Genomic DNA, 14,092 nt, shown 5'->3' on the forward strand with positions numbered 1-14,092 from the left:
AATATAGAATCTCAACCAGCCTACTGTACACAGATATTATAGAATCTCAACCAGCCAACTGTACACAGATATTATAGAATCTCAACCAGCCTACTGTACACAGATATTATAGAATCTCAACCAGCCTACTGTACACAGATATTATAGAATCTCAACCAGCCTACTGTACACAGATATTATAGAATCTCAACCAGCCTACTGCATACAGTTAATATAGAATCTCAACCAGCCTACTGTACACAGATATTATAGAATCTCAACCAGCCTACTGCATACAGTTAATATAGAATCTCAACCAGCCTACTGTACACAGATATTATAGAATCTCAACCAGCCAACTGTACACAAATATTATAGAATCTCAACCAGCCTACTGCACACAGTTAATATAGAATCTCAACCAGCCTACTGTACACAGATATTATAGAATCTCAACCAGTCTACTGTACACAGATATTATAGAATCTCAACCAGCCTACTGTACACAGTTCATATAGAATCTCAACCAGCCTACTGTACACAGATATTGTAGAATCTCAACCAGCCTACTGCACACAGTTAATATAGAATCTCAACCAGTCTACTGTACACAGATATTATAGAATCTCAACCAGCCAACTGTACACAGATATTATAGAATCTCAACCAGCCAACTGTACACAGTTCATATAGAATCTCAACCAGCCAAATGTACACAGATATTATAGAATCTCAACCAGCCTACTGCACACAGTTAATATAGAATCTCAACCAGCCTACTGTACACAGATATTATAGAATCTCAACCAGCCTACTGTACACAGATATTATAGAATCTCAACCAGCCAACTGTACACAGATATTATAGAATGTCAACCAGCCTACTGTACACAGATATTATAGAATCTCAACCAGCCTACTGTACACAGATATTATAGAATGTCAACAAGCCTACTGTACACAGATATTATAGAATCTCAACCAGCCAACTGTACACAGTTAATATAGAATCTCAACCAGCCTACTGTGCACAGTTCATATAGAATCTCAACCAGCCTACTGCACACAGTTAATATAGAATCTCAACCAGCCTACTGTACACAGATATTATAGAATCTCAACCAGCCTACTGTACACAGTTCATATAGAATCTCAACCAGCCTACTGTACACAGATATTATAGAATCTCAACCAGACTACTGCACACAGTTAATATAGAATCTCAACCAGCCTACTGTACACAGATATTATAGAATCTCAACCAGCCTACTGTACACAGATATTATAGAATCTCAACCAGCCTACTGTACACAGATATTATAACAATATAATTATATAACTGCGATCCAGTTCCTTGTTGTTGATAGAGGTGATCAGATGAGCACCTGTATGTTCTGACCACCATGACACTAACATCCTGTATGTTCTGACCACCATGACACTAACATCCTGTATGTTCTGACCACCATGACACTAACATCCTGTATGTTCTGACCACCATGACACTAACATCCTGTATGTTCTGACCACCATGACACTAACATCCTGTATGTTCTGACCACCATGACACTAACATCCTGTATGTTCTGACCACCATGACACTAACATCCTGTATGTTCTGACCACCATGACACTAACATCCTCTATGTTCTGACCACCATGACACTAATATCCTGTTTGTGTATCTCAGGGCGAACTCTGACATCGCCCAGGTGAGGATGAAGTCCCGTCAGGAGACAGCAGCGTACCAGGCCTCTCTCAGGAAGGAGACCATGAAAGTGGACTCACTGGAGAGAACTCTTGAGCAGAAGGTACTGATCTTGGATCAGTTTGGCCTTTTATATCACAATGGATAAGATTTCATGGACGGGGGGGACCATGAAGCCCTAGATAAGCATGCTTTGTCAATATAAACCCCAGGATGCACGCATTATATGTGACGGACACAGAATTCAAACTGAGGTCTCTTGTTAGCCCACACGTCTTCAGGATGTTGCATTATACAGATGACATATCTTCATTTGATCACCCTGTTGCAGGAGAACGTTACTGCAGTTTAGGAAATGGAAAACGTGATGTGTATTTGAGGTTTAAAAAGGCTTCTGAGTAATTTCCACTTTGAGATTTCACACTTAATTTTCCCTTGCGAAAAAGGTATCAAGCCCTACAAAAACATTATAATCCACATAATAATTCACGTTTCCTGTTGTTGCAGGAATAATTTCCAGTTGTAGCAAACTGGCTCATATTAAGATCCTACATCTGTATGTGACAGAATGGATTAGAAGCCAGGTGTCATGCATGCCAATAGACTGTGTTAGCCCTTTGAGCAAAAACCTAGGCAAGATGGAAGTCTGCAGACCTACTAAACATGACAGACTGTAATGGAAACCAGTTGTGCCACTCTTTTTTGTCTTAACTTATTCATTTTGCCTAAAATATCATTAAGTGTTAAGTCACTATTTTGTCATTTGAATAATGATTTAAGTCTGAGTCACTGGGTCCACAACCTAAATGAATGGTTAACTGTCCGGGTCCGTAAGTAGGCTTGTTTTAGAACGGCGCGTTATATGCTTTATGAATTTAAAATGCGACCCGACACAATGCACGATTTGGAAAGAAAAACACATAGCGGTGGTATTATGGGTTGTATCTTTTAAACGGTAAGGGAATCGCGCCGTTTTCCTCTGAGGAAAAAAAGGATACTTGGCTACTTAGGCAACAGAACCTGGCTATGAAATGCTGTGGGGAAAGTGGGAGGATCGATACTACAAATTCAAAGACAGCCTACTCTTCTATACTCCAGGGAGAGAAAAACATCTAGACTGTTGTTTTACTATTAAAATTGTTTTTAATTTCCTGTAGCAGCGTGTGTTCGTTTAAAAAAAATGTTTTACCCCTTTTTCGTGGTATCCAATTGGTAGTTACAGTTTAAGCATTTCTCTAAGGCTGGCCATGCTTTCCTCCTGGCTACCCCAACCCCGGCCAACAGCTCCGCACCCCTCGCAGCTACTGCACGAGCCTCCCCAGCTTCTCCTTCACCCAAATCCAGATAGCAGATGTTCTGAAAGAGCTGCAAAACCTGGACCCGTCAAATCAGCCGGGCTAGACAATCTGGACCCTCTCTTTCTAAAATTACCAGCCGCCATTATTGCAACCCCTATTACCAGTCTGTTCAAATTCTCTTTCATTTCGTCTGAGATTCACAAAGATTGGAAAGCTTCCGCGGTCATCCCCCTCTTCAAAGGGGGTGACACTCTAGACCCAAACTGTTACAGACCTATATCCATCCTGCCCTGCCTTTCTAAAGTCTTTGAAAGCCAAGTTAATAAACAGAGCACTGACCATTTCGAATCCCACCGTACCTTTTCCGCTGTGCAATCCAGTTTCCGAGCTGGTCACGGGTGCACCTCAGCCACGCTCAAGGTACTAAACGATATCATAACCGCCATCGATAAAAGACAGTACTGTGCAGCCGTCTTCATCGACCTGGCCAAGGCTTTCGACTCTGTTAATCACCATATTCTTATTGGCAGACTCAATAGCCTTGGTTTCTCAAATGACTGCCTCGCCTGGTTCACCAACTACTTCGCAGATAGAGTTCAGTGTGTAAAATGAGAGGGCCTGTTGTCCGGACCTCTGGCAGTCTCTATGGGGGTACCACAGGGTTCAATTCTCAGGCCGACTCTTTTCTCTGTATATATCAACGATGTCGCTCTTGCTGCAGGTGATTCCCTGATCCACCTCGACGCAGACGACACCATTCTGTATACATCTGGCCCTTCTTTGGACACTGTGTTAACTTTAACTAACCTCAAAATGAGCTTCAATGCCATACAACACTCCTTCCGTGGCCTCCAACTGCTCTTATTTTTTTAATTTACCTTTATTTAACTAGGCAAGTCAGTTAAGAACAAATTCTTATTTTCAATGACGGCATAGGAACAGTGAGTTAACTGCCTTGTTCAGGGGCAGAACGACAGATGTGTTCCTTGTCAGCTCGGGGATTCAATCTTGCAACCTTTCGGTTAGTAGTCCAACACTCTAACCACTAGGCTACGCTGCCGCCCTCTTAAACGCTAGCCAAACCAAATGCATGCTCTTCAACCGTTCACTGCCCGCACCCGCCTGCCCGCCCAGCATCACTACTCTGGACGGTTCTGACTTAGAATACGTGGACAACTACAAATACCTAGGTGTCTGGCTAGACTGTAAACTCTCCTTCCAGACTCACATCAATCATCTCCAATCCAAAGTGAAATCTCGAATTGGCTTCCTATTTCGCAACAAAGCATCCTTCACTCATGCTGCCAAACATACCCTCGTAAAACTGACCATCCTACCAATCCTCGACTTCGGCGATGTCATTTACAAAATAGCTTCCAATACCCTACTCAACAAGCTGGATGCAGTCTATCACAGTGCCATCCGTTTTGTCACCAAAGCCCCATATACTACCCACCACTGCGACCTGTACGCTCTCGTTGGCTGGCCTTCGCTTCATAATCGTCGCCAAACACATTGGCTCCAGGTCATCTACAAGACCCTGCTAGGTAAAGTCCCCCCTTATCTCCGCTCAGTGGTCACCATAGCAGCACCCACCTGTAGCACGCGCTCCAGCAGGTATATCTCTCTGGTCACCCCTAAAGCCAACTCCTCCTTTGGTCGTCTCTCCTTCCAGTTCTCTGCTGCCAATGACTGGAACGAACTACAAAAATCTCTAAAACTGGAAACACTTATCTCCCTCACTAGCTTTAAGCACCAGCTGTCAGAGCAGCTCACAGATCACTGCACCTGTACATAGCCCATCTATAATTTTGCCCAAACTACTACCTCTTCCCCTACTGTATTTATTTATTTTATTTATTTTGCTCCTTTGCACCATATTATTTATATTTTATCTCTGAACTTTCTTCAAACTACAAATCTACCATTCCAGTGTTTTTCTTGCTATATTGTATTTACTTTGCCACCATGGCATTTTTTTGCCTTTACCTCCCTTATCTCACATCATTTGCTCACATTGTATATAATCTTATTTTTTTTTTATTTTAATTTTTTATTTTTTATTTTTTTTCTACTGCATCATTGATTGTATGTTGTTTTACTCCATGTGTAACTCTGTGTTTTTGTATGTTGTCGAACTGCTTTGCTTTATCTTGGCCAGGTCGCAATTGTAAATGAGAACTTGTTCTCAACTTGCCTACCTGGTTAAATAAAGGTGAAATAAATAAATAAATAAAATCACTTACCACTGAAAAATTGTTGCTTGACGAACATTTTTGTCACTATTTTTGTTGACGAATTTAACACAGAATTACTTTAACCTGGTTTTGTCTCTCTTCCTTAAAGAACAAAGAGATCGAAGAACTGACCAAGATCTGTGACGAGCTGATCGCCAAGATGGGAAAGAGCTAGCAACGCTGAACACGTCCAGCCCATGTCTCCAGGGCCTGAGGGGAAGGAGTGGTAGAAGAATAGAAGAAAGATAAAGAGAGAAGACGTGGTTTTCTCTTTTACGTCCAAACCTTGACTTGGACTGATGGGCAGCTGAACAGATGGACAGTTGAAGCCAAAGTGGTCTCTGGATGTAATACACTACTGACTGACTATGTACATGTATCTACTGGCAACAGCACCCCCAGAGTATTGGAGGGTCAATGGGTTTCACCCAGTACATTTTGATGTGCCGATGTGTACCACATGTCCTGTATCAGGGATCCGGTGAACGAGTGTTTAGAAATGTGCTCTATATCATAAATGAGAGAGAGTGTGGGGTATGTGTGTGTGTGTGTGTGTGTGTGGTGTGTGGTGTGTGGTGGGTGTGGGTGGGTGTGTGGTGTGTACAAGTGTACAACTCAGTCTCATGAGCTTACATGTAAATCATGAGACTGTGTTGGAGTTCATATGTACACATTTACAGTTTGTATACATGTTGTGGTGTGTTTGTGGTGTGTGTGGTGCGAGTGTGAAAGCGTGTGCGTGATAGAGAGAAAGGTGAGTGCATTGATTGATTGAAGATAGACTGATATGCGATGTGGTTGCCATGACAGCAAACGATGGGGAAATACTGTTCTCTCTTCCAACTCCTGCTGTGTCTTCAATCCTCAACACTAGAGAGTGAAACACAGATGAAAAGAAAACCATATATATATATATATATATATATATATAGAATAAATCAATGAATCGTTCAGTTAATAAGAAATATACTTGATCACAGAGAACTGCATGTGGAAGTAGCAAAATATAAACGTCCTTTTTTTTGTAAGTAGGAAGTTGTGCTGATGATTATAATAGAGATATATCTGCATTTTGATACAATATTGTGTTTAAATGGCTTCCCTTGATCGTGTTATCGTGCAGATACTTTGTGAGGCGTAATTTATGTCATATTTTTTCTTGAAGAAAAAAAAAACGTGTGATGGGATTTTATTTTTTTTATTTTATTTTAATATTAATGACGATGAACAGTAATTGTTCCTGTAACAATCAGGTGTTGGTACTGAGGGTAGGTAAGTAATTACATTTTGGATCTCTATGTCACAGGCCTGTTATAATTGATGTGTTCACAAGGTGGAAGCAATTGAAAAAAGAGCTCTGCACTGCTACTCGTCTGGGTTCAAATGTTGAGTGTTTGTTCTGGCCTAGAGTGCCAAATGGGTGGAGTTTGCAGTTTTGGGACTATTTTATTAATCTGTTAAAACCTGGCGAGATCAATCAAGCACAGATAAAGTAATTGAATTGATTTCTAATAGTATTTGAACCCAGGTCTGCACAGCTATAGTGTACAGCATCTGAAACGTGAAATAAAGGATGACAATAGAAACATGGGATGTGGCTTCTTTGAAAAAACAAACAAACAACAAACACCTTCAAGTGATTAGGCCAGCGTTTCCCAACCTAGGGGTCGCAACACCATGTGGGGGTCGCCTGATTTGAAAATGGAGTCCCAGGAGAAAAATGAAAATTGCACACACACACACACACACACACACACACACACACACACACACACACACACACACACACACACACACACACACACACACACACACACACACACACACACACACACACACACACACACACACACCTAGGATTCTCAGTGCTGTGGGAATGACAGAAACGGTCCCTGTGTGTACAGTGTGTCATGTTTATTTCAGGACACCTCTGTTCATTTTTTTACTTTTGTGGTGTGCATATGCCTTCACACTCAACAGAGTGAATTTAACACTTACAAAAGTGTTGAAATGTTAACATTTAAAAAGTGTTTCTGTAACCCTATACAGAGTAGAAAATCAACACTGGCTGTGTGAAATTCACAATACGCTGGAGTGAACTAATTAGTAATTCACTCTACTCTGAAGTGAAATATAAAATGCACTCACTCTACAGTGGAGTAAAATGTAATTAAACGGTGTGATATATTTCCCCGGGTGTCTTTTCTTTTTGAGTGAATAGTAGAGATACCACCCATGACTGTATTTGTAGAGATACCACCCATGACTGTATTTGTAGAGATACCACCCATGACTGTATTTGTAGAGATACCACCCATGACTGTATTTGTAGAGATACCACCCATGACTGTATTTGTAGAGATATCACCCATTACTGTATTTGTAGAGATACCACCCATTACTGTATTTGTAGAGATACCACCCATGACTGTATTTGTAGAGATACCACCCATGACTGTATTTGTAGAGATACCACCCATGACTGTATTTGTAGAGATACCACCCATGACTGTATTTGTAGAGATACCACCCATGACTGTATTTGTAGAGATACCACCCATGACTGTATTTGTAGAGATACCACCCATTACTGTATTTGTAGAGATACCACCCATTACTGTATTTGTAGAGAAACCACCTATGACTGTATTAGTTAGTGATGGAGACATGGTTGTTGAATTAGTTCCATCAAAAGGCCTGTGGCTTTCACCAAGGGCCCTGGCGCCTAGCCGAAACAAAGGAGTGTACTCGCATACTCCCTTAAAAGACCTTTGCTTGATTAAATAGTACCGTTTGTCCATTTTGAGACGCTGTAGCCAGAATACACTATCTTAGAATTAATCTAAGATAACGTTTTTGCTGAAGTAATCTTAGTCGCAGAATTTTACATCTAAGATGTTTGTTGCAGTACCTTTCAATTAAAAAATGTGCATGAAAATGGGTTATCTCTCGTTGAATGACAACAAAGCCTTATTAAAGAATCCCTACTGTTGACTATTCAACTATGAAAGGGCGTAGACTTCGGCTCCAAACTTCAGCTTGTCTCCAGAATTTTTGTGTGGTGCCTGAAAAGCCGAAAAAACCCTCACCGAAGTCCAAAGCAAACAAAAAAAGTCACAAAAAGTAATCGTAATATATGCACAAAGTCTTCGGCTGTGAAGCATGCGGACGCCTTTCCAAAATGACGCCTTTCCTAAACACTTCTTAGTAGTTGGTATTCAGACTTACCTTATGAAGGTGCGTAACGGACTTTGCAGGTGTGGTTCCCTTGTGCACGCTGAATAAGTGTAATTCAACCGCTGAAAACCCTCCCACTTTTCAGTACATTTAACATAAGCCATCCCTTTAAATACGGTTTACCTTTAAATAGAATTTTAATGACAGACTAGAATACATCAAGAGAACGGATTCTGAAAATAGTGATCAATGAAAGAATGCCATTTACCAACTGGTAGATTTAAAATATCATGACAGAGGACAAAAATGTAAGAGGAATGGAATGATGCAAAATGTAGGTTACAAACTGAAGGAAACTAACACTACAGTAACAGTTATAAATGTAGGCTACAAACTGAAGGAAACTAACACTACAGTTATAAATGTAGGATACAAACGGAAGGAAACTAACACTACAGTTATAAATATAGGCTACAAACTGAATGAAACTAACACTACAGTTATAAATGTAGGATACAAACTGAAGGAAACTACAGTAACAGTTATAAATGTAGGTTACAAACTGAAGGAAACTAACTCTACAGTAACAGTTATAAATGTAGGCTACAAACTGAAGGAAACTACAGTAACAGTTATAAATGTAGGCTACAAACTGAAGGAAACTACAGTAACAGTTATAAATGTAGGCTACAAACTGAAGGAAACTAACACTACAGTTATAAATGTAGGATACAAACGGAAGGAAACTAACACTACAGTTATAAATATAGGCTACAAACTGAATGAAACTAACACTACAGTTATAAATGTAGGATACAAACTGAAGGAAAATACAGTAACAGTTATAAATGTAGGTTACAAACTGAAGGAAACTAACTCTACAGTAACAGTTATAAATGTAGGCTACAAACTGAAGGAAACTACAGTAACAGTTATAAATGTAGGTTACAAACTGAAGGAAACTAACACTACAGTTATAAATGTAGGATACAAACTGAAGGAAACTACAGTAACAGTTATAAATGTAGGCTACAAACTGAAGGAAACTACAGTAACAGTTATAAATGTAGGCTACAAACTGAATGAAACTAACACTACAGTTATAAATGTAGGATAAAAAACTGAAGGAAACTACAGTAACAGTTATAAATGTAGGTTACAAACTGAAGGAAACTAACTCTACAGTAACAGTTATAAATGTAGGCTACAAACTGAAGGAAACTACAGTAACAGTTATAAATGTAGGTTACAAACTGAAGGAAACTAACACTACAGTTATAAATGTAGGATACAAACTGAAGGAAACTACAGTAACAGTTATAAATGTAGGTTACAAACTGAAGGAAACTAACACTACAGTTATAAATGTAGGATACAAACTGAAGGAAACTACAGTAACAGTTATAAATGTAGGTTACAAACTGAAGGAAACTAACACTACAGTTATAAATGTAGGATACAAACTGAAGGAAACTACAGTAACAGTTATAAATGTAGGTTACAAACTGAAGGAAACTAACACTACAGTTATAAATGTAGGATACAAACTGAAGGAAACTACAGTAACAGTTATAAATGTAGGATACAAACTGAAGGAAACTACAGTTACAGTTATAAATGTAGGTTACAAACTGAAGGAAACTAACTCTACAGTAACAGTTATAAATGTAGGATACAAACTGAAGGAAACTACAGTAACAGTTATAAATGTAAGATACAAACTGAAGGAAACTACAGTAACAGTTATAAATGTAGGTTACAAACTGAAGGAAACTACAGTAACAGTTATAAATGTAGGATACAAACTGAAGGAAACTACAGCAACAGTTATAAATGTAGGTTACAAACTGAAGGAAACTACAGTAACAGTTATAAATGTAGGATACAAACTGAAGGAAACTACAGTAACAGTTATAAATGTAGGTTACAAACTGAAGGAAACTAACTCTACAGTAACAGTTATAAATGTAGGATACAAACTGAAGGAAACTACAGTAACAGTTATAAATGTAGGTTACAAACTGAAGGAAACTAACACTACAGTTATAAATGTAGGATACAAACTGAAGGAAACTACAGTAACAGTTATAAATGTAGGATACAAACTGAAGGAAACTACAGTTACAGTTATAAATGTAGGTTACAAACTGAAGGAAACTAACTCTACAGTAACAGTTATAAATGTAGGATACAAACTGAAGGAAACTACAGTAACAGTTATAAATGTAGGATACAAACTGAAGGAAACTACAGTAACAGTTATAAATGTAGGATACAAACTGAAGGAAACTACAGTAACAGTTATAAATGTAGGATACAAACTGAAGGAAACTACAGTAACAGTTATAAATGTAGGTTACAAACTGAAGGAAACTAACTCTACAGTAACAGTTATAAATGTAGGATACAAACTGAAGGAAACTAACTCTACAGTAACAGTTATAAATGTAGGATACAAACTGAAGGAAACTACAGTAACAGTTATAAATGTAGGTTACAAACTGAAGGAAACTAACTCTACAGTTATAAATATAGGCTACAAACTGAAGGAAACTAACACTACAGTTATAAATGAAGGTCACAAACTGAAGGAAACTAACACTACAGTTATAAATGAAGGTCACAAACTGAAGGAAACTAACACTACAGTAACAGTTGTAAATGTAGGCTACAAACTGAAGGAAACTAACACTACAGTTATAAATATAGGCTACAAACTGAAGGAAACTAACACTACAGTTATAAATGTAGGTTACAAACTGAAGGAAACTAACTCTACAGTTATAAATATAGGCTACAAACTGAAGGAAACTAACACTACAGTTATAAATGTAGGTTACAAACTGAAGGAAACTAACACTACAGTTATAAATGTAGGATACAAACTGAAGGAAACTAACACTACAGTTATAAATGTAGGTTTCAAACTGAAGGAAAATAACACTACAGTTATAAATGTAGGTTACAAACTGAAGGAAACTACAGTAACAGTTATAAATGTAGGTTACAAACTGAAGGAAACTACAGTAACAGTTATAAATGTAGGTTACAAACTGAAGGAAACTACAGTAACAGTTATAAATGTAGGTTACAAACTGAAGGAAAATAACACTACAGTTATAAATGTAGGATACAAACTGAAGGAAACTACAGTAACAGTTATAAATGTAGGTTACAAACTGAAGGAAACTACAGTAACAGTTATAAATGTAGGTTACAAACTGAAGGAAAATAACACTACAGTTATAAATGTAGGATACAAACTGAAGGAAACTAACACTACAGTTATAAATGTAGGATACAAACTGAAGGAAACTAACTCTACAGTAACAGTTATAAATGTAGGCTACAAACTGAAGGAAACTACAGTAACAGTTATAAATGTAGGCTACAAACTGAAGGAAACTAACACTACAGTTATAAATGTAGGATACAAACGGAAGGAAACTAACACTACAGTTATAAATATAGGCTACAAACTGAATGAAACTAACACTACAGTTATAACTGTAGGATACAAACTGAAGGAAACTACAGTAACAGTTATAAATGTAGGTTACAAACTGAAGGAAACTAACTCTACAGTAACAGTTATAAATGTAGGCTACAAACTGAAGGAAACTACAGTAACAGTTATAAATGTAGGCTACAAACTGAAGGAAACTAACACTACAGTTATAAATGTAGGATACAAACTGAAGGAAACTACAGTAACAGTTATAAATGTAGGTTACAAACTGAAGGAAACTAACACTACAGTTATAAATGTAGGATACAAACTGAAGGAAACTACAGTAACAGTTATAAATGTAGGTTACAAACTGAAGGAAACTACAGTAACAGTTATAAATGTAGGATACAAACTGAAGGAAACTACAGTAACAGTTATAAATGTAGGTTACAAACTGAAGGAAACTAACTCTACAGTAACAGTTATAAATGTAGGCTACAAACTGAAGGAAACTACAGTAACAGTTATAAATGTAGGTTACAAACTGAAGGAAACTAACTCTACAGTAACAGTTATAAATGTAGAATACAAACTGAAGGAAACTACAGTAACAGTTATAAATGTAGGTTACAAACTGAAGGAAAATAACACTACAGTTATAAATGTAGGTTACAAACTGAAGGAAACTACAGTAACAGTTATAAATGTTGGTTACAAACTGAAGGAAACTACAGTAACAGTTATAAATGTAGGTTACAAACTGAAGGAAAATAACACTACAGTTATAAATGTAGGATACAAACTGAAGGAAACTACAGTAACAGTTATAAATGTAGGCTACAAACTGAAGGAAACTAACAAACTGACAGTTATAAATGTATGTGGGTATTTCTGACAGTGGCTCTCCATAGTGGCTAGTATTTAACCTGTTGGGTCTAGGGGGCAGCATTTGCACGTCTGGATAAAAAAAATGTACCCGATTTAATCTGGTTACTAATCCTACCCAGTAACTAGAATATGCATATACTTATTATATATGGATAGAAAACACTCTAAAGTTTCCAAAACTGTTTGAATGGTGTCTGTGAGTATAACAGAACTCATTTGGCAGGCAAAACCCTGAGACATTTTCTGACAGGAAGTGGATACCTGATGTGTTGTATTGACTTTAAACCTATCCCATTGAAAAACACAGGGGTTTAGGAATATTTTGGCACTTCCTATTGCTTCCACTAGATGTCACCAGCCTTTACAAAGTGTTTTGAGTCTTCTGGAGGGAGATCTGACCGAACAAGAGCCATGGAACGGTGATGTCCCATTAGACACCTGGCGCGCTACTTCATGTTGGGTACCCTCGTTCCAATACGTTATAAAAGACTATGCATTCGTCCACCTTGAATATTATTCATGTTCTGGTTAAAAAGGCCCTAATGATTTATGCTATACAACGTTTGACATGTTTGAACGAACGGAAATATATTTTTTCCCCTCGTTCATGACGTGAAGTCCGGCTGGCTTACATCATGTGCTAACGAGACGGAGATTTTTGGACATAAATGATGAGCTTTTTTGAACAAAACTACATTCGTTATGGACCTGTGATACCTGGAAGTGACATCTGATGAAGAGAATCAAAGGTAATGGATTATTTACATAGTATTTTCGATTTTAGATCTCCCCAACATGACGTCTAGTCTGTATCGCAACGCGTATTTTTCTGGGCACAGTGCTCAGATTATTGCAAAGTGTGATTTCCCAGTAAGGTTATTTTTAAATCTGGCAAGTTGATTGCGTTCAAAAGATGTAAATCTATAATTCTTTAAATGACAATATAATATTTTACCAATGTTTTCTAATTTTAATTATTTAATTTGTGACGCTGACTTGACTGCCGGTTATTGGAGGGAAACGATTTCCTCAACATCAATGCCATAGTAAAACGCTGTTTTTGTATATAAATATCAACTTGATAGAACTAAAAATGCATGCATTGTCTAACATAATGTCCTAGGAGTGTCATCTGATGGAGATTGTAAAAGGTTAGTGCATCATTTTAGCTGGTTTTATGGTTTTGGTGACCCTGTCTTTGACTTGACAAAACATTACACACAACTCTTGTAAATGTACTGTCCTAACATACTCTAAATTTATGCTTTCGCCGTAAAACCTTTTTGAAATCGTAAAACGTGGTTAGATTAAGGAGATGTTTATCTTTCAAATGGTGTAACATAGTTGTATTTTT

General features: G+C 37.8%; 1 protein-coding gene across 10 annotated transcripts in view; it reads left to right on the forward strand.

The window, feature by feature from the left end:
* The window catches only part of LOC106578818 (transforming acidic coiled-coil-containing protein 2), a 76,864-nt gene extending 69,451 nt beyond the window's left edge, over positions 1-7,413 (forward strand). For all 10 annotated transcript variants that reach the window (XM_045702309.1, XM_045702310.1, XM_045702307.1 and 7 more), the window contains 2 exons: positions 1,670-1,790; positions 5,332-7,413. In XM_045702309.1, coding sequence (XP_045558265.1) covers positions 1,670-1,790; positions 5,332-5,397 — 187 coding nt within the window. In that variant the 3' untranslated portion in view covers positions 5,398-7,413. The remainder of the gene's footprint in view (positions 1-1,669; positions 1,791-5,331) is intronic.
* The last annotated feature ends 6,679 nt before the right edge of the window (positions 7,414-14,092 follow it).

Source organism: Salmo salar, chromosome ssa19, assembly GCF_905237065.1.
Source record: "Salmo salar chromosome ssa19, Ssal_v3.1, whole genome shotgun sequence".
NCBI lineage: Eukaryota > Metazoa > Chordata > Actinopteri > Salmoniformes > Salmonidae > Salmo > Salmo salar.